Below are 26584 nucleotides of genomic sequence, written 5' to 3' on the forward strand. Positions count from 1 at the left end.
GATTCTTTACCACTGAGTCACCAGGGAAGCCTGACATAGAACATACTGCCCAGAAAATTTCTGATCAGTTTTTGTATAGAGTGAGAAGAAATGTCTGCCCATTTTCTTTTGGCGTAAGGACTTTCTCATTGAGCACAGGCTCCTTTGTTTTGTAGGAAAAAGAAGGGGTCCCCCAGGCTGATAGCTTGGTGAGTTTCTAGAAAGAGTGAAGCCATCTGACCTCCCTGTTAGCTGGGGAGAATGGGATACCCTCTCTGGGCTCTTGGAGATGCAGGGGCCAGGCACACACAGCTGTCATCTGAAGTGCCCTTTGCAGCTGCCTCTGAGATTTTATCTAACCCAAGGAGTCCTCAGAAAGTAGGCTGACATGATGGTGTTCCCATGCTGGAGAATTAAAAAATAAAACACTCCCACAAAAGTATTGAACATAAAGACACTTTATAAAGTATTTCAAGGGTTTATCCCATCCCACCGTGGACATCTGCAAATATTTGCTGAATGACTTTTATTCCCCACAACGGGTAGATTATCCTTGAAGATGCAGAATATCCGTGAAGATGGAGAAACTTGCTGCAAGATGGACCCTCAGAAGCGCCTGAGGAAAATTCCAGTAGGCAGTCCTCACGATCCAGTCCAGGGGCCAGCAGTCCGGTGTCACGGTCAGTCCTCACTTCCCACCCCACTGCCCCCTTTCAAATAGGAAATGATCTTGGGAAGATAGCTCAACAGTCGGAGGATAAACGTAGCAAGCCCCCTTACTCTGACATGAAGGTATACAGGAGAATAAACCTCTCTTTATCTGTTCTCAAGAACATTCTGCATTCTAAAGTGTTGTGTTGGAATGCCGGCCGATCGGTTAACACCCGCTTGGTGTTCAGCTAAAGTTCTGCTGCTCTAGGAAGACTTCCATCTGATTAAGGAAAACACGGCATGGACCACGTACAGCAGGGTGGCTACGTACGAAAACACCTGCAACCGAGATGAGTGACAATTAGTTGGCTATTCACGGGGGAGTTCGGAAAGCCATGGGCTGTCCATGCTGGGCTGGCCGCTCTCGTGGTGCTCGGGGTTGGCAGCCCCGGAGCATGTGGACGCCACTGCTTCCCGTCACACGTGCAGACGTGCTCTCCTGTGGAGCCCGGGTGCGACCCAGAATGCCGAGCACAGACGCCAGGCGACCTCATGGCACGCTGGACTTGGCGTGCAAGGCCAACCCCCTGTCTGCACGTCATCACGTCAGTGCTGCCTAACTAGAGACGAGGGCCCCCAGCGGCCCCTCCAGCGATGATTGCAGGTGACGGTGTCCTGCTCTCCGTGGGAGACTTCCTTCCTGCACACCAGTAGGACCAGAGTCCGCCACTGTGATCCCAGTGGCCTTGGCCAAGAGAGTTTGAACACCTGGGTATCTTCTGACCCCGACCAGAATTTTATTCAGAGGGAGCCAGGCCAGGGGAAGTGAGGGGCTGAGATGGGGACGAGGGATTTTGAGCTTTTGGCCAAAGGATGGGGCTTACTGAGAGAGCTGCTGGGAGCAGAGGCCAGGAAATGCAGCAGAAAGGTCACTCCGTGCCCTTTCAAGGCCCCGATCGGTTGTGTTCGCTTTGGAGAGTATCACCCAGCTCTGGGTGGCTGGTCCCCAGAGGTTTCCTGCCCCTTAGCAAATACCTGCACCTGGCTTGTGACCTTGGGTGTGAGGGTCAAGAGTTTCCAACCCAGGCACAGCATCCGACTGGCTGCACTCCCGTGACTTGAAAATTCTCATAAAACCAGCAGTCACGGTGCCCTCCCTCGCCCTGCCTCCACACCTGGGCGAACCCTCACCCTCATTGCCAGGGGCAGTGAGTAACTTGAGTTATTTAATAACCAGGCAAGAAAATCCATCTGGGAATCAGATACCCTGTCCAAAGGGAGCAGTCACAGATGAGTGAGAAGCCCCTCAAAAGAGGCCTCTGCCTATCAGGCAGGAGCAGTGTCCCATGTGGGGACTCAAGGCCCAGCAGAGACCCTCGGCAGGAGCTCCTCAGAAGAGGGGCAGGGAGGCGGCACACTGGGGAGACTGAGAGCCAGGACCAGGAGTGGGTGAACTCAGACCCTCAGAAACCCCTCTCCGTGAGTGATGGCCATTGCTGTCCACCACGGTTAAGACCCTGGAACCACCAGATTTCTCCAGAAAATTTCCAGCCATTTTTAGGCAACTCTCACCAATCCTCGGATCCCTCTGGTGCAGCCCAGGAGAGAGGGGGAAGCTGAGCGCTGGAGGAAGGCGTGGAGTTACCGGAGAGAGTGAGGGGTGGTCAGATGCTCGTGAAGGCCCGGCGTGTGGGGCAGAGGGTCTGGCCACACCTTCTCACATCCTCAGACTGCCCCCACCTCCGCCGCCGCCACCCCACCCCAGATCGTGGGAAAGGTGTCTGCAGTCTGGGCAAGGTCTGGGGTTACATCCTGAGCCTGTATTCAGGATCCCTTCTCCCCCGTGCATGGATGCAACTGATATTTTGAATACAAAGATGTGACTTTACATGAAAACGGGCTCATATTTCCCCTGGTTGGTGGGGGAGGGGGGTGTGTTCAGCCCAGCATATCCGCCCGCAGGCAGCATTTAGATTCCTGATTCTGCCCCCGTGACTTTGCCAGAGTCTTCGCACCGCTCTCCAACTGAGCTCACAAAGATATGGGGACATGATCAGTCATGAGAAGGATAAATAGATGATGCTGGTGTAGTCATCAGTGGAACAGTAACCAGCAAAGAGAACAGACCTCTACTTCCCCACCCAGCGGTGTGGAACAGCCGCACCATCCTGATGTGGGGAGAGAAGCCAGACATGGGAGCAGGCACCCAGTGCTCATGAAGACCCAAAGCAGGTGGAGTGGGTCCCAGAAGCTAGACATCAGGACGGGGTTTATCCTGAGTGAAGGGGCACGATGACTGGGCAGGGCACGAAGGGGACTTCTGGGAGCTGCTTGTTATGTTCTGCTTCTCAGTCTGGATGTTTGTTACACGGAGGGTTGTGAACTATGAATAATGGATGGATTATGGAAATTCATCAAGCTGTACCCCTGTGTCCTCACCCCTCAAGAAGCCTATTTGTGCTGTTATTTAGTTGCCAAGTCGTGTCTGACTCCTTTGTGACCCCATGGACTGAAGCCCACCAGGCTTCTCTGTCCATGGGGTTTCCCAGGCAAGAATACTGGAGTGGGTGGCCGTTTCCTTCTCCAGGGGATCTTCCTGACCAAGGGATCAAACCCACGTGTCCTGCACTGGCAGGTGGATTCTTTATGGCTGAGTCACCAGGAAAACCCAAGACATCTATGCTGTATTTTGATAGAAAGGAAAAAAGTCAGAATGTGGTAGAGCCCGGCGGTTTTCAACTAGAGATTAGACCAGTGGACAGGGTCATTAACTCACCCCACTCGGATTGCTAGTCAAGTGCTGGCCCACTATCCACATTCCATCTAGGTTTCACTGCCCTTGTCAGCAGTAATTCTACAGAACTGGTTGTCAGAAGCCTGGCTGATGTCTGTTCAGAGAGAAGGCTTCTGGGGTCGTGTTGGGAGCAGTACCTGTGGTTTCTCTAGTGAGGGGGCAATGAAACAGTCATCTGAAGGTGACGGAGGAGGCGAGTGACTCTTCTCAAGGGAAAGAGAGCCTGCTGTGATTCTGTTTAGAATCCAGCCAGCTTGGGAGATGCACCCGTATGGGAGAGGCTCCCACTCTGTGGGACAGTTGAGGGGGTCCCAGGGACCATGAGAAGGCCCTGCTAATGGAACTGGGGAGCAGCTGGGAGCTGAGGGGAGCATGTGGCTTCCCCAGGGTAGGGGATGGGCCCCTGGAGGCTAGCAGACAGGCTTCAAGGCACTCTCCCCGAGACCCGTCCCTCTGGGAGCAGGAAGCGCACCTGCACTAACCCCCTTCCCAGAGCCCAGCGGCGCCCACCCCGTGGGCTTTCTCTCAGCCTTTGTCCTGCCTTTCCTCAAACGGGTGGGGGCAGCACAGCTTTGGCACTGGGGCGGGCATCTTGTGACCTGTCATCACATCTGACCTTGGGGTTTACTTAATTCATAGGTTGCTCACTAGAAATCTAAGTGCTGTTTCTGAAGCTTTTTCTTGGTTTTTAAATAATATCCACAGTTCGAAATGTATCTGATATAACGAGTCAGCATACTGGGGCAAGCCCACACATGTGTAACTCTGGAAAAGAGTTTTATGAAATGATATATTCTCTTATTCCCTGTTATCCTGACCCATTCCAGCAACAAGACGATTCAGAGTATGACCTCACAGCCTGCCAGAGGGTCTGGCTTCCCAGGCGGAGGATGTTCCCTTCAGAGCTCAGAGACTTGCAGGCAAGGTGCCCCCCAGATACATAATCTCATCCCTTCTGTCCTCCTGACGGGGGGAAGGTGGTTCCAGCACCTGTCCCACCCGTTGTTCACTGGGAAGCTTCGGGGGGTAAATCAGGTTGTCCATAGGAGCTCACACACTGCCCGGCCCCCGCGGTCACGCACCCTCCTCCACCTGCCTCCTCAAAGCTCGCCCAGCCTGGGCAGTGCGCACCGACTGGCAGTCATGGGAGCCGGGGCACACCAGTCCCCTCCTCTGGGGCTCTGTCTCTTCAGAAATGAGGGGAAGTTTTATTTTAATTGAAGTCTAGTGAACTAAAAAATAACAGGGAGGGCCTGGGCAGCCTTCCACTCAGTACCTGTGACGCGAGCAGTGGGAGCTGGGAACAGGGCACCTTGACTGGGGACTCACCACAGCAGAGATGTTTTCATGGTAATATTTGTAGAAGAAGCCGTCTTGCAGCTCGATGGTGACCAGAGCTTCCAGGACAGACGCGCCAAAGTAAAACAGGGCGGCGACACAGTGGTAGGCTGCATCCTGCGGGGTCAGAAAGGGCCGTCAGAGAGACGGGGCAGCCGGCTGGGAGGCCTGCGGCGGCTGTGGTCCCAGCAGGGCCTGTCCGCCCTGCCTGACCCTGCCTGGCCTGGGCCAGGCGCCTCCTCCAGCCTCTGCCACTTCCTTTGTCACCCCGCCCCACCCCCTCCTCAGAGACACTGATCACCCAGCGTCGGTCGATGGGCTGAGCTCAGTCTTGCTGGTCTGGAGGCAGAGTAAGGACTTTGCTGGAGGAGGGGCGCTGCTTCCCCGTGAGGTGGGATCTAGTCGTGGGTCGGGGAGTGGCCCTTTCCGCTGCAACTGGTAGAAATCAGTTCTGGGCCCGAGAAGTGTCAGCTGTGGTCACAGTCCCCAGTTTGGATGTGGCCTCGGTGTTCAATTCAGAAAGACTCAGGCCATTCGTATTGTTGTTTTGTTGTTAGCCTTTTTCTTGAAGGATGACCAGGGATGGGGGCTCCAGTTATGTTTAAAAGCAAAACAAAAGGAACGTCCCTGGTGGCGCAGTGGGCAGGAATCCACCTGACAGTGCAGGAGGCACGTCCGGTCCTTGGTCTGGGAAGAATTCACATGCTGCGGGGCAGCTAAGCCCGTGCGCCGCAGCTGCGGAGCCTGAGCTCGAGAGCCCGTACGCCGCAGCCAGAGGAAGCCAGAGGAGCCGCTGCAGGGGGGAGCCGGGCGCCACAACAGAGAGAGCCCCGCTCACCCCCACTGGAGCAGCCCCAAGCAAAGCAGCGGAGGCCCCGCACGGCCAAGTAAATATGTTTTTTTTTTTTTTTTTTTCAAAAAAGCACTAGAGCAGGCTTTTGAGTAGTTATAATTTTCAGGGGGTTTCTAAAGTCTAGGCTGCAGGCCTTTGGAGAGGAAGAGGCCTGGCTAACAGCCCCACCCCCGTCCAGGGGAGGTCAGGGCAGGTGGCCCAGGTGTCAGTTTCCCCTCTTCACGGCCCTCAAGGCAGAATTCATGCGGAAGGGAGATCACAGGCCATCCTCTTCCCCGGCCAGGCTCCTCTCTGGTGACCCCGCGTTAGAGGCGGGGACGGGAGCGGGGCAGTGAGCATGCCTCACACTGGGCAGCGGGACCCACCCCCGGCACCCCGGCCCCTCCCTGGAGGCGAAAGCCAGTCCTGCTGGGTGGTGGGAGAGGCCGACCGAGCCCTGGCAGGTGCGGGAGGGACAGGGAGGGATGTTGGGCTGCTGGTTTCCAGGAAAGGGGTGATGGCAGAGGAGAAGGCAGAGCAGCCCCCGGAGACCCAGGCAGGGACAGTGTCAGTCAGCCTCCTGCCGCGGGAGCCCCGGGATGCTGTGGGCCGCTCGGCCTTGGAGGGCGGGCGGGAGACACCAACAGGGCTCCTCACCCAGCACTGGGAAAGCCCGCCTCCCGGGGGAGAGCGTCCATCACTACCCCCTGCCCCAGACATGCACTGGACTCACCAGGGTGATCCATGATGTTCTGTTGCCGTGGGCGCCAATTACATACAAGAAGGCCAGGACAGTGGTGGCTACGAAGCAAAACACAGATGCGAACATGACCCAGCCCTGGATTAGGGGAATAGGCACGTGGGATGAGGAGACCAGGATCCACACCAGCCCTCCAAAGACCTGCAGAGGGAGGGTGAGAAAGACTGACGGTCAGACCAGAAGGGCCAGGCCCCGAGGTCACGCTGGGGGAACCAGGGGCATTTCACAAATACTAACTCAGTTCATCCTCACAGTGTCCCAAGTGTGGGCCTGACCCATTTGTGAGATGGAGAAACAAAGGCACATGTGACTTAAAAATGTTATCCCTAGAAAGGATTTATACCATCCAGTTTTATCAGTAAAGGGCAAATTCTGGGATTATATCTTCCCTAGTATTTCTTATAGAAAAATATCCTTCTGGTCGAGGCAAGGGCAAGGCTATGCTGTGCAGTTTGTGGGCCAGGGACTGAACCCAGGGCCACAGCAGTGAAAGTGCCAAGTCCTAACCACTGGACTGCCCAGGAACTCCCCCAAATATTCTTTCTTTTATAAAATGGTAGTGAGCAGCAGATTCTGTTGGTCTTGGCTGAACAAATTAGCCACACTGTATCATTAGCATTTAATAAAAAACTTGATCTTGAAATCCCCAAGTCTCAGAAGTTCTCTGACTGTTGGAGGAGGGGTGGAGTGGGGAGGCCCAGGCCAGCTGGATCTCAGGTTTCCTAGGACAGGCATGAGAGGAACACCCCTCCTTGCCATCATTATCCAGAAGACACCCTGCTTCGCGTCCTCAGGGTCAGGGAGCCCCCAGGATCATAAGGACAGACATAGGGGTCATGACCTCAGTGCCCTGGTCTAGCTCCCTCTGTGGACAAGGCATAGTCATGCTGGGAGTCTCTGTGCCTGCCTTCCCTTCTCCTTGTCCCTCTCCATCCCAGTGAGGTCACCTCAGCCTCCCCCAGCGTCCCTAGCCAGAAGAGGCCTGGGCTGGGACACAGGCGCACGCAGCTTTGCAGTCAGAGGGCCCAAGGAGCTGCAGAGCTTGGCACCATCCTCCTGAGGGTCTGAGGGTTGAGGATGGGCCCCCTCCTAGCGCTGCATCCCCTGTGGTGTGACTGCACATGGCCACACCTCGACCCTGTCTCCCTGAACCTGCTGCCCGCTTGCTGGGTGAGAGGCGGCACTTCCTCACAGGTGTCCTCTGAGACTCTAAGCTGAGAAGCACGAGGACCATCACATCTGGGTAGAAAAATCAGTGCAGTGAAGAATCTGCAGTTATCAAAGCCAAGGTGGGCCCAGTGAGTCAGATGCAGGCAGCTCTCACCAGAAAATTCCTCTAGTGGTGACTGGAGCTAGTGGGACACACTTTCCAATAATCAGTGGAGCAAAGTCCATCAGGTAAACCCCTCAGACTGCCAGGATGAGATGTGTGTGTAGGCTCATCCATAACTGCCTCCAAGATCAAACAGACTGCTAGGCCTTTTTCACAGTAACAGGGACAGAAGGATGTGAGCGTGCCGATGGGTGAGACGGACTTGGACTTGGAAGGCACGAGAGCATGGCTTGGAGAAGAGGGTGGATGTGGCATGCCCGTCACATGAGCAGGGCCCTGCCGGCACATAATGTGGGAGGGCCTCCCCACCAAACCCTCTGGAGGAGGCCCCAGCTTCCTCCACTGCAAATGGTACTTACGGTGGTATGAACTGCCTGAAACTGTGGGTATGCGTGTGAAGCTTCTGGCCCTGTGCCTGGCATCACCCAGGCAGAGGGAAGACTGCTAACCCAGGATGCCAGCAGCCTGGGGCATACAGACCCCGAGTCAGTCAGTGACAACTCAAGACAATTACCAGCCCTGAGCGGGCAGAGTAGCACCAACTGGGACATGGCCCCATAGAGGTTTGAAGGGGGAGGTGGACTTAGCTGATTTCATTTGTTTTTAATCACTCAGTGATGTCTGACTCTGTGATCCTGCCAGGCTTCTCTGCCATGGGATTCTCTAGGCAAAAATACTGGAGTGGGTTGCCATTTCCTTCTCCAGGAGATCTTCCCGACCCAGGGATCAAACCCACATCTCCGCCTCTCCTGCACTGGCAGACAGATTCTCTACTGTGCCTGGCCAAGTGGTCAGGACAAGGCTTTCCAGGGGAGGAACAAGCACCTCAGGACCTAGAGGCTGCTGGAGCAGCAAGGATGGCTTAAGAAGGCAAGAGGTTGGGACGCAGGGGTGGGAGAAGTTGCGGCTGGAGGCAGTGTGACCTCCACATGAGTTGCTTGAAGGCTTCCCTGGCCCCACTCAGTGGAAAGCCGAGATTCAGCATAAATCATGTGGCTGAGCCGGTGCCAGGCCACACTCCACCTACAACGTTTGCAGAGAGCAAACAGAACAAGCCGAACACCCACACCCAGGAGATAAGGCGTCCAGGGCAGGGAGTCCACCCCACCCTGGCCTCAGCACCCCACCGGCCAAATATTTGTCAAGAGCGAAGGGGTAGGTGAGGGTTCAAGCTCTTCTCCTCCTAAAGAAAACCCGGAGGGGGCTCCCAGCTCCCAGGAAGCACGCTGAGAGGCAATGGTTTTGAAATGTCAGTCACACCAGTGGAGACATGGCTCCAGCTTCCAGTCATCTCTGTCACCCCTAGTCTGCAACCTGGACATCATCCTCCATAACAGGGATGGTGAAGCCGGCAGGGGTGGTCTCAGACGAATGTCTCTAAGCTGAGTGGCCTGAGAGTCACCAGGGTTGAGCTCTCTCTGGGTCCCAGATCCCCATGCTGGACAATGGAGGTGGTGCCTGGGCTAAGGCACTGTGGTCCTTAACCATCAGTCTACACTGCCTGGGTCACCTTCAAAACCCCAGTGCCTGGGTCTCATGCCCAGGAGAGGAGCAGAGTTCTAGGACAAGAAGCAGACATCCCAAACTCTTTGCAAAGGCTTTGGAATGTGTTTCCATAACACAGTCGGTCCATGGATGATGTTCCGGTAACTCTTGTCAAACCAGAAGAAATGGCTTCTGTCTCTAGTGTCTAGCAATGCTGGCCAAGATGCCGCTCCAGTTCCCAAGTGGCTCCAGTGCGAAGTTTCCTTTCCTCTTCTTAAGCTTCCATCCCTGTTTGCCCCGAACGTGGGAGTCACTCCTCCTTGGGTGTCCTCTGGACGCAAGGACATAGCCTGTGTGTGTGAATGGAGTGGAGCTGGGGATCTGAGCCACCCTGGTGTTCTAGGACTGGAAACTGCCATCTTCTACTCTGTCTGGTTTTAGATGCTGAGCGGAGGTGAAGTGCTGTAAGAGCCAAGGGCGTTGTACAAAACTAGACAAAAAATTGCCAAGAAGTTGTTATTGGATGTTCACCCCCATCAAATTATTTTTGTGAATAAAATTTCCTCAGCAGGTGGTCTTGGGGAAGGCTCTCAGGTGAACTCAGAGTAGGTCCTTTCTCTCTCTCTCTCTTTTTTTTTTTTTGCCATGCTGCAAAGCATGCGGGATCTTAGTTCTCTGACCAGGGATCAAACCTGTGGCCCCTGCATCAGGAGCTCAGAGTCCCAACTACTGGACCACCAGAGAAGTCCTCTGTCTTTTCATTTCTGAATTAATCAAGAGGAGGCAGGCGAAGGTGGTTAAGGGTGTAGATTTCAGAATTACTGAGTTCCCATCAGCTCTGCCACATTTTGCTGGCAACTGGTTGTCCCTGGGCTAAGTCCTTCCTCTCTGGTCCCTATCTGAAAAACAGTGGCGGCAGCGGGTCCCACCCCATGGGGCTGGGGTGAAATGGGTCTGTGCCTGCAGGAGCAGCGCACACTAAGTGATCTGGATGCTTGCTGTCACGACTGTCGTATGATGTGGGGAAGCCTCACCTGCAGCCACGTGCAAACCCCAGTCAGTCAGGATGGCAACATGCACTTATCCCTGCTAGACCTTGCTGGGACCCAGAATTTTAAAATTAAAATTCCAAAAGCATCGAAAAGAGAAAACCTTACCATCTCCCAGAAATCAAAAGTTGGGGGAAATTTGTCTGCTTCTGCAAAAGGGAACAGAAAGGACATAGAAAGATGAGAAAGCCTTCCTTCAAACAATGAGCTTTGGTTACAAGAGAGGGAAAAGGATTCCATCGGCACATTCTTGAGACTGGCAGACCGCCTCCTTCGCTTGTGCAAGGCCGAGAGCTCCGGGTCCACAATCGTCCAGTGTTTTTACTGCAGGACTCGGTTCACTGAGGACAAGGCAGAATTGCTCAAATTCTCTGAATATTTTTCTGGGGTTCTATTTTACTCTGTCAAGGCCACCACGAGCAGGCACTCTTCCAATAACAAGGCAAGACATTTCCCAAAGAGGATGTCCTATGCAAGGTTGTTCGGACACACAGCGTGGTTTCCAGGGGCTCAGGGTCAGAATTCCCAAGCTCCCAGGGTAGGGGGCGGTCCTGAAGGCATGTGTGGACAGGAGCCTGTGCCTCTAACTCTGGAGGGTTACAGGGAACTGGCTACAGAACACAGCCAGCCGGGACCCCCAAGCCCTCAGGTGCTCTCCCAGGAACAGCAGCTCCAGCTCGTGTTTCTGGAAGTGTCTGTGCTCACTGAACTCTTTCGGCAGTCAGGGATCACTGTGATGCCAGGCAGGCCTGTGAGGGTGGCCTGACCTGTAGAGAAACCATGTTCCTGGAGAAGCAGCAGTCCCAGCTCTAAGTCTTGGTTGACTGAAAAGAGCAATCATTCCATGAGGTAAAGTTGAGGGCATTCTCCTGTGTGTGTGTGTGCGCACGTGTGTGTGTGTGTGCATGTGTGTGTGTGCACGTGTGTAGAGGCTGGCTAAGGATGAACTTAGAAGAACAGTTTGGCCACTGACTCATTGGAAAAACCCTGATGCTGGGAAAGATTGAAGGCAGGAGGAGAAGGGGATGACAGAGGATGAGATGGTGGGATGGCATCACCGACTCAAAGGACATGAGTTTGAGCAAACTCAGGGAGATGGTGAGGGACAGGGAGGCCTGGTGTGCTGCAGGCCACGGGGTCGCAGAGTCAGACACGACCGAGCGACTGAACAGCAACAGAAGCCGCAGAGAAGGGAACAGTCACCAAGTCAAGAGGACGGGAGCATCAGACGGCAGGAGGCAGCTCGGAAAGGGAGGGCAGAGCACTGAGGACTTCCCCAGGACCCAAGAAAACGGGTCTGAGAGCGAGGCTGGGGCCTCTTCCGGTTCTGAAAGGCAGAGCGAGCAGGAAGCAAGCGCTAGTTCTGATATGAGCCCCTCCACCCTTGTGTGGAGGGACTGGGCTCCCAGCAAGTCTAAGGAAAGCCTTCTTCCATCTGCTCACGTACTCAGTCACCCACTCATTCAGTCATTTGCTCGTGCATGTAGCAGACACTGCGCTGAGGGCAAGTCCGGCCAAGGAGGCAGACTTTACTCAAAGCTACACTAGCACCTGGGGCCCGCCTCTCCCTTCCTGTCCTCTCTCGGCCAAGCCCCACCTGAGCAGCTCTGGGGCCACCGAGGGCAGAGGCAGGTCCTGGCGAAAGTGTCAGGACCCCAGTGAAGAGGTCCAGCTAAGCACCACTGCCCAGGACAGGGGCAGCGCCCAGAAATTTGCACAAGGTCCCCTCCTCTGACCCTATGGAGGTGTCTGGGGGCAGGTCAGAGATTCTCTGTGTGGGGACCGTCTCCTCCTCTACCAACTGAGAACTCTGGCCTCTGAGGCTACTCCCATGGGGAACACTAGGAGTAGTGCTAAGGCTTCGTGACTCAGTTTACTTACGAGGTGCTCTGCCCTTGTGGCCCCTTTGTCAGTAGGCTTGTTCTTTCTGGGGGACCCATTATGACATCACCCTCCCAATATAGACTTAGATAGTGTCCCTTTTGCTTCCCAGGTGGCTCAAGTGGTAAAGAATCCAGCTGCCAATGCAAGAGATGCAGGAGACTCGGGTTCGATCCCTGGGTTGGGAAGATCCTCTAGAGAAGGACGTGGTAACCCACTCCAATATTCTTGCCTGGAGAATTCCATGGCAGAGGAGGCTGGCGGGCTACACTCCATGGCGTCATAAAGAGTTGGACACAACTGAGCGTACATGCATGCACTCAGTTCCGTTCAGTTCAGTCGCTCAGTCGTGTCCGACTCTTTGCAACCTCATGAATTGCAGCACGCCAGACCTCCCTGTCCATCACCAACTCCCGGAGTTCACTCAGACTCACGTCCATCGAGTCAGTGATGCCATCCAGCCATCTCATCCTCTGTTGTCCCCTTCTCCTCCTGCCCCCAAACCCTCCCAGCATCAGGGTATTTTCCAATGAGTCAACTCTTCACATGAGGTGGCCAAAGTACTGGAGTTTCAGCTCTAGCATCAGTCCTTTCAATGAACACCCAGGGCTGATCTCCTTCAGAATGGACTGGTTGGATCTCCTTGCAGTCCAAGGGACTCTCAAGAGTCTTATACAACACCACAGTTCAAAAACATCAGTTCTTCAGCACTGAGCTTTCTTCACAGTCCAGTTCTCACATCCATACATGACCACTGGAAAAACCATAGCCTTGACTAGATGGACCTTTGTTGACAAAGTAATGTCTCTGCTTTTGAATATGCTATCTAGGTTGGTCATAACTTTTCTTCCAAGGAGTAAGCGTCTTTTAATTTCATAGCTGCAATCACCATCTACAGTGATTTTGGAGCCCCCCAAAATAAAGTCTGACACTGTTTCCACTGTTTCCCCATTTATTTGCCATGAAGTGATGGGACCAGATGCCATGATCTTCGTTTTCTGAATGTTGAGCTTTAAGCCAACTTTTTCACTCTCCTCTCTCATCAAGAGGCTTTTTAGTTCCTCTTCACTTTCTGCCATAAGGGTGGTGTCATCTGCATATCTGAGGTGATTGATATTTCTCCTGGCAATCTTGATTCCAGCTTGTGCTTCATCCAGTCCAGCATTTCTCATGATGTACTCTGCATATAATTTAAATAAGCAGGGTGACAGTATACAGCCTTGATGTACTCCTTTTCCTATTTGGAACCAGTCTGTTGTTCCATGTCCAGTTCTAACTGTTCCTTCCTGACATGCATATAGTTTTCTCAAGAGGCAGGTCCGGTGGTCTGGTATTCCCATCTCTTTCAGAATTTTCCACAGTTTCTTGTGATCCAAACAGTCAAAGGCTTTGGCATAGTCAATAAAGCAGAAATAGATGTTTTTCTGGAACTCTCTTGCTTTTTCCATGATCCAGCGGATGTTGGCAATTTGATCTCTGGTTCCTCTGCCTTTTCTGAAACCAGCTTGAACATCAGGGAGTTCATGGTTCACGTATTGCTGAAGCCTGGCTTGGAGAATTTTGAGCATTACTTTACTAGCATGTGAGATGAGTGCAATTGTGTGGTAGTTTGAGCATTCTTTGGCATTGCCTTTCTTTGGAATTGGAATGAAAACTGACCTTTTCCAGTCCTGTGGCCACTGCTGAGTTTTCCAAATTTGCTGGCATATTGAGTGCAGCACTTTCACAGCATCGTCTTTCAGGATTTGAAATAGCTCAACTGGAATTCCATCACCTCCACTAGCTTTGTTCATAGTGATACTTTCTAAGGCCCACTTGACTTCACATTTCAGGATGTCTGGCTCTAGGTGAGTGATCACACCTTCGTGATTATCTTGGTCATGAAGCTCTTTTTTGTACAGTTCTTCTGTGTATTCTTGCCACCTCTTCTTAATATCTTCTGCTTCTGTTAGGCCCATACAATTTCTGTCCTTTATCAAGCCCATCTTTGCGTGAAATGTTCCCTTGGTATCTCTCATTTTCTTGAAGAGATCTCTAGTCTTTCCCATTCTGTTGTTTTCCTCTATTTCTTTGCATTGATCACTGAGGAAGGCTTTCTTATCTCTCCTTGCTATTCTTTGGAACTCTGCATTCAGATGCTTATATCTTTCCTTTTCTCATTTGCTTTTCACTTCTCTTCTCTTCACAGCTATTTGTAAGTCTTCCCCAGGCAGCCATTTTGCTTTTTTGCATTTCTTTTCCATGGGGATGGTCTTGATCCCTGTCTCCTGTACAGTGTCATGAACCTCCATCCATAGTTCATCAGGCACTCTATCTATCAGATCTAGTCCCTTAAATCTATTTCTCACTTCCACTGTAAAATCATAAGGGATTTGATTTAGGTCATACCTGAATGGTCTAGTGGTTTCCCCTACTTTCTTCAATTTAAGTCTGAATTTGGCAATAAGGAGTTCATGATCTGAGCCACAGTCAGCTCCCGGTCTTGTTTTTGCTGACTGTATAGAGCTTCTCCATCTTTGGCTGCAAAGAATATAATCAATCTGATTTTGGTGTTGACCATCTGGTGATGTCCATGTGTAGAGTCTTCTCTTGTGTTGTTGGAAGAGGGTGTTTGCTATGACCAGTGTGTTCTCTTGGCAAAACTCTCTATTAGCCTTTGCCCTGCTTCATTCTGTATCCCAAGGCCAAATTTGCCTGTTACTGCAGGTGTTTCTTGACTTCCTACTTTTGCATTCCAGTCCCCTATAATGAAAAGGATATCTTTTTTGGGTGTTAGTTCTAAATGGTCTTGTAGCTCTTCATAGAACCGTTCAATTTCAGCTTCTTCAGCATTACTGGTTGGGGCATAGACAGATTACTGTGATATTGAATGGTTTGCCTTGGAAACGAACAGAGATCATTCTGTCGTTTTTGAGATTGCATCTAAGTACTGCATTTTGGACTCTTTTGTTGACCTTGATGGCTACTCCATTTCTTCTGAGGGATTCCTGCACACAGTAGTAGATATAATGGTCATCTGAGTTAAATTCACCCATTCCAGTCCATTTTAGTTCGCTGATTCCTAGAATGTTGATGTTCACTCTTGCCATCTCCTGTTTGACCACTTCCAATTTGCCTTGATTCATGGACCTAACATTCCAGGTTCCTATGCAATCTTTTTTTTTTACAGCATCGGATCTTGCTTCTATCACCAGTTACATCCACAGCTGGGTATTATTTTGCTTTGGCTCCATCCCTTCATTCTTTCTGGAGTTATTTCTCCACTGATCTCCAGTAGCATATTGGGCACCTACCGACCTGGGGAGTTCCTCTTTCAGTATCCTCACAGAAGCGTGGCCAAAAGGAGCTACCCCACATCCGAGGTCAGGGGTGGTGGCCAAGAGGAGCTACCCCACATCTGAGGTCAGGGGGGCGGCCAAGTGGAGCTATCCCACGTCTGAGGTCAGGGGCAGCGGCCAAGAGTGCCAGGCTGTGACAGTGCAGGAGCGGCCGAGAGAATCTACCCCCCGCCCAAGGCCAGGGGTGGCGGCCAAGAGGAGTAACCTCACCTCCAAGGTCAGGAGGGTGGCTGTGAGGAGATACCCCTCGTCCAAGGTAAAGAGCAGCGGCTGTGCTTTGCTGGAGCAGCCGTGAAGAGGTACCCCACGTCCAAGGTAAGAGAAACCCAAGTAAGATGGTAGGTGTTGCAAGAGGGCATCAGAGGGCAGACACACTGAAACCATAATCACAGAAAACTAGTCAATCTAATCACACTAGGACCACAGCCTTGTCTAACTCAATGAAACTAAGCCATGCCCCTGGGGCCACCCAGGACGGGCGGGTCATGGTGGAGAGGGCTGACAGAATGTGTCCACTGGAGGAGAGACGGCAAGCCCCTTCAGGATTCCTGCCCTGAGACCCCCATGAGCAGCACGAACAGCACGTGTGCACTAGGGCCCCTCTAATCTGAGGGTGAGGCCAGGACCCAGGGGCCTTGAGTCTGTTGGTGAGGAGATGGAGAGAGGTTTGGGATTCAGAGATAGGCTGTGAGTTCAGGTCTGTAGTGATGTTAACTGGACGAGTGTGGACTGTCAGCCCCTCTCCAGGCTGGAGTCCCTCCTCCTGGGGGTTGCAGGGAAATCTCCTCCTCCCCAGAACCCTTCTCTCTCCACGGCACTGGTCATAAGCATGAGGGGGTACCTCTCCCCCTCCTTCCTGCTCCTCTCTTCTTGCCCCTCCCCTCCTAGCCCGACTGCATTCTAATAGGAACCAAGGCTCCAGTGTGGAATTTCAGGTCAGCTGAGACTGGCTCTGTGGCCCTTCTTCCCACTGCCCATCACTGTGTGACAGCTTTTCTTGTAGTTCCTACAGATGTTTTCAGGTCCTAGGACCTTGGTGTATTAAAATGACTCAGCACGGGTCGTTCTGCCCCAGTGTGAGTGCAATATTGATCACATAGTGGGAGGGACAGAGTCCCCTGGACGGCAAGGAGATCAAACCAGTCAGCCCTAAGGGGAATCAACCCTGACTACTCATTGGAAGGACTGATGCTGAAGACGAAGCTCAATCACAGAGTGGGAGGGAGAGAGTCCCTGGGACGGCAAGGAGATCAAACCAGTCAACCCTGAGGGAAACCAGCCCTGAATACTCATGGAAGGACTGATGCTGAAGACGAAGCTCCAACACTTTGCCCACCTGGACTCATTGGAAAAGACCCTGATGCTGGGAAAGACTGAAGGCAAAAGGAGAAGAGGGTGGCAGAGGCTGAGATGGTCAGATGGCATCACGGATGCAATGGACATGAACTTGGGCGAACTCGGGGAGATGGTGAGGGACAGGAAGGACTGATGTGCTGCACCATGGGGTCGCAAAGAGTCGGACACGGCTCAGGAACTGAACAACAACAAGGGAGGGACAGGGAGCCTGGGAATCGAGGCGGAGAGGCGAGGCTGCTACATTACCCTCAGAACTAGCTACACCACTAGAGACTGCCCGCCTGGAAGCTACCAGGAGCCACCACTTCCCACCAGAATGCAGGAGGCAAGTCAGAGTCCCATGATGCACAGAGTGCCAGGGCCCCGCCCTATGCACCGTGGGACAGTCTGGAAGCTGTGAGGAGCTGGCCCACGTCTCCTCAAGGCAGTGCCTCAGGGCCCAGGGGTGTCACTTGCTGTCCTCACATCCCTCAGCATCCAGAAAGAGCACCCTCTGGGGTATCTCCTGAATGCCTAACCCCAAGGGCCCCGGTCCAAAGCACCAAGACCAGGTCCCAAGTGAGAGCCAGGAGGAAGCTCAGCTGGGCTTGTATGAGGGGTGGAAGCTGGGGTTCAGCACTGAATCCAGAAAGAGCCAGCCCCCAGCTAGGTGCAGACTGGCCCCATCCCACCTGGAGGCCGGCCCCAGGTGGCCCAGTCCCCATACCAGCCCTTCCCCCAGACAGTGTGTCCTGAGTGCAGAGCAAAGCCCTTGGATAAAGAAGACATGGCACACAGATACAACGGAATATTACCCAGCTATATGAAAGCACAAAATAACGCCATTTGTAGCAACATGGATGGAACTAGAGAATCGCATACTAAGTGAAGGAGGTCAGAAAGAGAAAGGCAAATTCCATACGATACCACGTATGTGCATGTAAGCTAAGTTGATTCACGTATGCTAAGCCACTTTAGTCGTGTCCGACTCTTTGGCACACTATGGACTGTAGCCTGCCAGGCTCCTCTGTCCATGGGATTCTCCAGGCAAGAATACTGGAGTGGGTTGCTGTGCCCTCTTCCAGGGGATCTTCCTGACCCAGGGATTGAACATATGTTTTCAGCATTGGCAGGCAGGTTCTTTACCACTAGTGGCACCTGGGAAGCTCTGATATCGCTTATACATGGAACCTAAAATATGGTACAAATGAACCCAGCTACAAAACAGAAACAGACTCACAGACACAGTGATCAGACTTGTTTCCAAAGGTGAGAGGAGGAAGGCAAGGGACAGACTGAGAGTTTGCGGTTAGTAGATTACAAACGTCTGCATTTAGAATGGATGAACAACAAGGTTCTGCTGTATAGTACAAGGAACTATATCCAATCTCCTGGGATACACCATAATGGAAAAGAATATGAAAAACAGAATGTAAACCTTCGGTTGATTCATATTGATGTTCGGTAGAAACCACTGCAATACCGTAAGGCAATTATCCTTCGATTAAAAATAAACAAATTAAAATAAATAAAAACAGAGTGTACACACGTGTAAACCTGAGTCACTTTGCTGTACAGTAGAAACTGGCACGACACTGCAAATCAACTGTTCTTCAGTTTAAAAAAAGAGCCGAGCCATTCCTACAGCGGCACAGAGTTAGCCTCGGCAGGCATGCTCTGCCTCCGCCATGCTCTCTGGCAGCCGGGGGGAGGGGGCGGGGGGCATGGAGGTTGTGGGTACAAATAGCCAGCCTGACCCTGAGTGTGAGCTGCGCCTTTGCAGGGGCGTCTGGAACCTGCCTCCTCTCTTCTGACAGCGCTCAGACAGAGAAGGGGGCTCCATCAGCGCTGACGCGGGGGTGACTTATGGAAGGCTTAAAAGTAACCTCTGTCAAGGTGGCTTGGCTGTGATGATACATGCACGCACAGGTCTGGGAGCTAAGCCGCATCTTCACCCTGAGCATTTTCCAGAAGACAGCTCAGAGTCACTGTTTCCTGATCAAAGTAGCCTTTCCGTTCTTGAAAAACTTGAAAAGTCAAGTTTACCTCAGCTCCAAGGACAAACCCCCGAGAGACTTCTACCTCCCCTCCCTTTAGAGAAGAAGAAAGGTGGAAACCCAGCTGTGCCCTCAACAGCTGCAGGGAGGGGCCTGCAACAGCGGAGAGACCCAGGGCCGGGAGACAGAGGGCACAGTCGGGGAAGCCAGGCTGGCCAGCACTGGCCAGCAGGGCCGGCCCCCACTCTTTGGTGACTGGAGGGGAGGTGGCTGTGGTAACAGAAAATTAACCCAGGAGCAGCGAGGTGCTTGCCAGGAACCCAGGGGAACCTCAGGGCACCCGGCTCCCCGCCCAAGCCTTTCACTGTCCCCACCTTAAACATTCAGGGTGTAGACTGGCCTCCCAAGGACCACTCCAGACCCAGCTGGGTCACTGGGGGCCATGAGGTGGTATCACATGCAGACTCTTGGACCTGCCCAGGAGCTAGCAGCTCAGAGCCTCCAGGGTGTTTGTAGCAACAAGGCCTTGGCTGGTGTGGGCTTCCCAAGATCTCCAAATTGTCCCTTCGCCCTCTGGGGGAGCTGGGGGAGAAGAGGGAACCAGGCCTCACCCAGGGCTGCCAGGTGGGCAGAATGATCCCACTTCCTGTAGGCAAGAGTTTGTCGTGGGCGTTGGGGTGAATTCAGGACCTGCTGTCACTGCAAGGAGGCCCAATCTGGGGATGGAGTTCCCAAGTGAGTGCCTCCCCTTTCTCAGCCTGTTTTTCCCCCAGCTCTAGAAACTCTAGGTTTCTGGGATTCTACAGCTCTTATCCCCTAGGGGTCTCCAGGCTGCCTTCCCCGTGGAGCCAGAATGCCAACCTCCCATTAGAAAACGGCTTTATTATCCTGCCCCCAGCCCGCCCCACTGTCTAGCTCCCATTCTGTGGTTCTGCCTTTCCCCAGACAGGTGAAGCTCTAGGGTAAGTGCCAGGACTTTTCTCTGCTGTGCTTAGTCGTGTCCAACTCTTTGAGACCCTATGGACTGCAGCCCATTAGGCTCCTCTGTCCATGGGGACTCTCCAGGCAAGAACACTGGAGTAGGTTGCCATGCCCTTCTCCAGGGGATCTTCCCAACCCAGGGGTCGAACTCAGATCTCCTGCATTGCAGGTGGATTCTTCACCATCTGAGCCATCAAGGAGCCTGGGAATACTGGAGTGGGTAGCCTATCCCTTCTCCAGGGGATCTTCCTGACCCAGGGATAAAACGGGGGACTCCTGCATTGCAGGCGGATTCTTTAACAGCTGAGCTACCAGGGAGGTCCTAGGACTTCTCTGGTCACCGTCAAGTAATAAAAAGCCCCCAGTCACTTTGGGTCCCTGAAAGTCTCATTTTAGTGTCAATAACTGCTCTGTTCCGGCTTCCCTGCAATGCGGGAGACCTGGGTTGGGAAGATCCCCTGGCGAAGGGCATGGGAACCCGCTCCAGTATTCTTGCCTGGAGAATCCCACGGGCAGGGGAACTTGGCGGGTCCGTGGGGTAGCAAAGAGTCAACATGACTGAGCGACTAAGCTCAAGCATAGCACATGTTCAGTTCACTGTAAGCGTCGACACGGCCAATGATTCCAGGTGGTTCCCCACCTTCACCCCCTAAAACTGCACACTACAGGCTTTGCCCCTCATCACTTGACCTTCTCTGAGCCCTCGGGCTCCTGAGGTGTGCAGGCGGGGGTGGGGGGCAGCAGCGTGCTTGAGATGTGGGTGGCACCCCCAGCACACTCTCCAAACAAATGTTCTCTCTCAACGTCCGGCCATGCTGTCAGCGGTGCTGCCTCCAGCAGGCTGCGGAGGAAGGAGTTGGGTTAAAGATTATTACATAACCTGTTCTCAGGCAACCCCTCCGAAAGTTCTGAAAGGGAGGTGTCCCTCTCAACATTTTGTGAAAGAAGTTTCCTTTGGGGACCCTGGCTGGGGCTTGAGACAAAAGCATTCTATGTTAACATCCTGTTTTCTGAACATGTCCCAGTATCATGAAGCCCCTGGCTTAGGCGAGAGCGGTGGCGGGGCGGGGGAAGGGAAACCAGAGTCTTGGCTCCAAAAGGAAAAATTCTCTCGGGTGGGTGAGGGGGAACAGGCCAGAGCACAGCCCTGGGAGCTGTTGAGGGAGGGGGACATTTGACATTCCACCTGCGCCTGGAGAGGGGTGTACACCTGTGACCCGCTGCCTGCTGCAGCAGCAGGGCCTTGTGGCTCTGGGGTGCTTATGGAGACAGGGTCTGCCACAGCCTTCAGAGGGCAGGAGCCCAAGGGTAGGGGTGCAGGCCTAGGGAAGAGCTGCCTTGCTCCACCCAAGCTACCACCCTTCCCTGCTCCTGGGCAGTTTCCTGGTTTGGGAGAGCTCAGCAGAGCTCCACCCTGCAGACCTGGAGGCGGAAAGTTTTACTGCAGCACCTCCCAGGCTATTGGGAGGTCAAGCATGAGAATATGGACTGTGAGTAATCAACAACTTGCTTGACCACAGATTTAAAAAATAATCAAGCCTTTCACACCCATTGGACTAGCAGAAAATTACGAAGTCTGACTCTACCAAGTGAGGCAAGATGAAGCACAATGGGGACTTTCATAAGCTGCTGGTGGGAGTCAGGAGGGTTATACAGTATGGAGACCTTCTTTCTAAAGGAATGCGAAGTCAGCCAGAGTCTTGGAAGGGGCCTGAGCAAGAAGGGGTCCAGAGCTTAATTAAGCTCCATCAGCTTCCTGGTAACCCCGCTTATGAGATGGAGTAACCATTTTGGACATCAGTGTGCTAACATTTGGGAAAATGAGGGTGTGCAATCGCTATGACCCAGTGAGTCAAATCTCTTTGTGTTCTTGAAAGAAATTCCCCAAAGTACAGGAGCAAACACAAGAATGTTCTTTGGCAGTGCCGTCTGCTGTATCACATTTGGAAATTGCCCAAATGTCCATCAATAAAAGACCAAATAAAGAGTGTCAGTGTGTATAAACCTCAGAACAAGGTTGTATGAAACCCATGTTGAAGAAGGATGTGTACCATCCTTTCTATAAAGCGGGAAAATATGAAACCACACAGGTGTGATCATAAATAGTTAGGGGTGCAGTAAAAGTCTAACACTGAACACATGTTCAGCCCAGTGGTGGTCCTGAGGCTGAAGGGAAGAGAGTAAGAGAATAGCAGAATATCCAGGTGGTTTAGATGTCATCTGAAAGCTCTATTTCCTTACTACTGAGAGTAAATAAGGAAAAATATTAAGACATAACAAAGTTGAGTGATAGTTACATGAACACCGATTAAAGTATGTATACTTCTCTGTCATTTTTGAAATAGTTTTCAACTTTTAAAAAGTGAAAATGAAGTCGGCACAACAGAAAACTAACCGTTTAAAATTGGCCTGTTCAGCAGCATTTAATACCTTCACGATGCTGGGCACTCACCACCTCGATCTAACTTCAGAACGTTTTCATCACCCCCAAAGGAGACTCCATACCCATTAAGCTGCTCCCCATTTCTCTCTCCTCTCAGCCCCTGGCAAACCACCAATTTGCGCTCTGTCTCTAGAGATCTACCCATGCTGGACATGTCCTATAAGTAGAACCAAATACTACGTGACCTTTTGCATCTGGCCATTTTACTTAGCATCGTGTTTTCAGGTTTATCACCCTGTACCAGCACTTCATTCTTTGCTACAGTCGAGTAATATTCCACTGCATGGAATATCACTATGCGTTTATCTGTTCACCTGTTGATGGGACATTTGGGCTGTTCCCACTGGTTGACTATTATGAATACTGCATGCTCACACACCTATTCAAGTCAGGGCAAGAGGAGGAAGGTGTCCCAGAGTCTTTTGTATGAAGCCCAGTGAACACATTTTTAAAAAATTTATTTATTTACCCATGCTGTATGGCTTGTGGCATCTTAGTTCCTGGATCAGGGATTGAACCCTGGCCCCTGGCAGTAGAAGGGTGTATTCTTAACCACTGGACCACCAAGGAATTCTCAATGCATTTTCTTATGCTTCTTGTTATAATGCTTCCCAAACAGCTACAAAGGCAGAGTAAACAATTCATTAGAGCAACTCAAGAGATACTAGCAAGTCCTTCTGTGGCTTAAAAATCTTTCTGCCCCATCACACACCTCACCTTTAGCCTTCATCACTTACAATCAACAAATTCTGTCGCGTAAATACAGTAGCCTCTGAAGGAACAACCTATTGCTTACTATACACGCTCATTTTCAGGCTAAGTGCTGAGTAGAAGCACAGAGACGAGCCATTTGGGGACGGAATTTTCCAGTGAATGCAAACCCCTTCCACTTTGGGACTGGGTGTCGCCACCTACAAATGGTGTGGCTGAGATTACAGGTGTCTAGAGCTTCTTCTAGACTTCCCCTCCTGGATGCTGGCTAGCCCCAGGATTTAAAGTTGCTCTGTATACACGCAGGTTTGGGCTCAAGCTCAGTGATACGGCGCCACAAGGCAACCTCGACCCCTTCAGCCCTCTCCCCGCGGGTGCTCCCCCTCTACCCTCCATGGGTAACAGAACCTGCTGGGTTTGCTGTTCATGCCTTCCCCAGCCGAGCAGGAGGTAAGAAGCTGAGGTCCCGTTTTTAAACAGGTTGGATGTTTCCTTTACCGGCTGACGCTCCAGGCAGCCACTACTGCGGTGGGGGCGCAGGGACAGGAGTCTTCTGGCTCATGGAACCACACTCAGGAAAGAAGTACAGCCCGTCCCTTGCCAGGTGAGGGCCTGGCACCCTGGGGAGCTTAGGCTGAGGGTGGTCTGAAGCCTCGCGGCAGAGAGCACTTCCCGGGAGCCCCGAGGAGGAAGCGCTTTCCCACAGCCTCCGGTTGGGGCTCCAGTGTAAGGAGGGGCCAACAGCAGGTGCAGAAGCCCTTGGATGCTCAAGGTCAGCCAAGGCAGGGCCCGGCTTTCAGGCCCCTCTTCCTTCCCCCACACTCCACAATGGGCACAGTGACTGGCAGAGCAGTCACAGCCTGTTGTGTTATTTCCAGATCAAAGTGGTGGCCAATTCCTTCACTCACCAGAAACGTTCAAGAGCAAATAACCCAGATTCGGCTCCTCCTATGACACTAACCCCATCTCCACCCTTCGCTTGGTAATACGCAGGTGTCTTTTGCTGATTTTTAAACTTTAAAACAAAATCCTAACCCTGGGGAGAGCCGGGTGCCTCTACAAGGACGCCGATCCCAATAAGCCCATGGGAAGCAGGTTGGGAGCGCAGCTTTGGACCCGGTGCGCTCCCAGTGGACCCGGGCCAGCTTCCGACATTTGATCCGTGTTGCGAGTTTGGTTTTTCCACCCAAATCTCGGAGACGGTTTATCGTGGGCTTGAAGGGGCCAAAGAAGCATCGCGGGGTGGGGGCTGGGGAGAGCCTTTCCTCCTGCGGCTGCCAGAGGCTCAGGGACCCTCGCGGCTTGCAGCAGAGGAGAGCGCACTCCACGACCCATCCCGACCTGCTTTTCCCGGCGCCCGCGCCGGCGCCAGGCGCGCCAGACACTCACAAATTCAAAAATGAAGAGCAGGTCCGGGAAGGTGGTGAAGACAGCGAAACCGCTCGGCAGGCTGCTGACGCCCGACGCCGCTGAGGGGGCCATGCTGGCGGGCTGGCGACGGCCTCGGAACCGGACGGGACGAGCGCTGCTCCGACTCTGCGCTGGCCGCTCTGTTGCTCCGCGGAGCCCAGTGGCCCGGGCGCCCCCGCGCGCGGGTTAAGAGCAGGGGCGCCCTGGCCGAAGAGGGAGGAGTCCCGGCCGCCGCCGCCCGGTCCCCGCCCGAAACCGTGGGGGCGCGCCCCAAGGGCCCTGCCCAGCGTCATGGGCACAGCCCTGAAACACTCCAAGGCTGAGACTGGGGTTTGACTCCTGAGCGCCACGTCTGGGCGCCACCTTCCATCGGAAGCCTCGGTGAGGCGCTTCACACTCTTTGCAGGTGATCGGCATTTCTTAAGAGTGATCACCATCAACAGTTGGCTCCCCAAACCCGGCAGGCACCGTGGCATCTCTTGGGTCAGCATGGTGCAAACTGTTCTTGAGTTGGGGCTCTTTTATCTTCCTGCCGGGCGCGTTAATGTGCATCCAAGTTCACCGTGGGACTAGTTCCCTGCCTTGCAGGGACTGCTGAGACCAGGTATGGTCACCCATGCCTTCTCCCTGCGCCCTCAGAGCCTGGAGCCTGGAACTCTGCACCACCCGGCTCCGCACCACTCGGCGCCGGAACTGCTGGGCGATGGATTAGGCAATCACACCTGCCTTGAATCTTGGACCGTGGAGGGAGCCAGCACTGCTGAGGGCCTGCTAAGTGCCCAGCACCCCCTCGGCTCTTTGCCCACGTGACCTCATTTAATCTCCAGGAACCTTTCCAGCGGGTGTCACCCCACCTCCAGGCTCGGAGTGGAGAAGGACATGCCCGGGCCACATGGAGGGCAACTGGGCCTCTTGACTGGTGACGGCTGACAGTCCCCACTGCCTCTGTGCCCCTTGCATAAAACCCACACACTCGAAAGCTGTATCTATGAGTCTGCTTCTTTTTTTTTATTATATTAACTAGTTTGTTGTATAGTTTTAGATCTCATATATGAATATCACACAGCATTTGCCTTTCTCTGTCTGACGTGTCATTTAGTCTAACGCCCTCCAAGTCCATCCACGTTGCTGCAAATGGCAAGGTTTTTTTCTCTTTTATGATTTAGTAGTATTCCATTGTGTGTGTATGTGTGTAGGTGTGTATCTTACAGCTTCTTTATCCATTCACCTGTTGATGGACATTTAGGCTGCCTCTACACCTTGGCGATTGAAAATAATGCTGCTGTGAACATCAGGGTGCTTGTATCTTTTCAGAGGAGTGGTTTGGTTTTCTCGGACGTATACCCAGGTGCGAAACTGCTGGGTCAGATGATAGTTCCAATTTTAGTATATTGAGAACCTCCATACTATTTTTCAAAGTGGCTGCATCATCAATATCCATTCCCACCAACAGTGTACGGGGGTTCTCTATTCCTCACATTCTTGCCAACATGAACTGGAAGTATTAATATTGTTAAAGATTCAATACAACCCCTAACAAAATACTAATGACATTTTTTGCAGAACTAGGGCAAATCATTTTAAAATATGCACTAAAACACAAAAGACCCTAAATAACCAAAGTAATCTTGAGAAAGAACAGAGCTGGAGGAATCACTCATCCTGACTTCAGACTATACTACAAAGCTAGTCATTAAAATAGTACGGTGCTGGCACAAAAACTGGCAATGGAACAGACTAGAGAGCCCAGAAATAAACCCATGCACTTACGGTCAATTAATCTAGGATGAAGGGAGCAAGAATATACAATGGAGAAAAGAAAGTCTCTTCAGTAAGTGGTGCTAGGAAAACTGGACAGCCTTATATACAAGAATGATACACACACATTCTACTATACCGTACGCAAAACTCAAAATGGATCAAAGACTGAAATGTAAGACAAGAAACCATAAAACTCCTAGAGGAAAACATAGGCAGGACATTCTTTGAAAGAAATTGTAGCAGTCCTTTTTGGGATCTGTCTCCTAAAGCAAAGGAAATAATAGCAAATATAAACAAATGGGACCTAATTAAACTTGAAAGCTTTTGCCCAGCAAAGGCCACCATTGACAAATGAAAAGGCAAACCACTGAATGAGAAAAATGTTTGCAAATGATAAAAGGAGTTAATATCCAACTTATCTAAACAGCTCCTATAACTCAACATTAAAAAAAACCCAATTTAAAAATGGGTTGAAGAATTGAATATACATTTTTTCAAAGAGGAAA

General features: G+C 52.3%; 1 protein-coding gene across 1 annotated transcript; it reads right to left on the reverse strand.

Moving 5' to 3' along the window:
* Window positions 1-421: 421 nt before the first annotated feature.
* Window positions 422-24479, reverse strand: MAL (mal, T cell differentiation protein). Its single transcript, XM_004006175.5, has 4 exons — window positions 24297-24479; window positions 6328-6495; window positions 4754-4879; window positions 422-969 (listed from the first exon to the last, which is right to left on the reverse strand). The coding sequence occupies exons 1-4, from the start codon at window positions 24387-24389 to the stop codon at window positions 895-897; spliced, it is 462 nt and encodes a 153-aa protein (XP_004006224.1). The 5' UTR covers window positions 24390-24479; the 3' UTR covers window positions 422-894.
* Between the last annotated feature and the right edge of the window lie 2105 nt (window positions 24480-26584).

The sequence above is a fragment of the Ovis aries genome, chromosome 3, assembly GCF_016772045.2.
Source record: "Ovis aries strain OAR_USU_Benz2616 breed Rambouillet chromosome 3, ARS-UI_Ramb_v3.0, whole genome shotgun sequence".
NCBI classification, from domain to species: domain Eukaryota; kingdom Metazoa; phylum Chordata; class Mammalia; order Artiodactyla; family Bovidae; genus Ovis; species Ovis aries.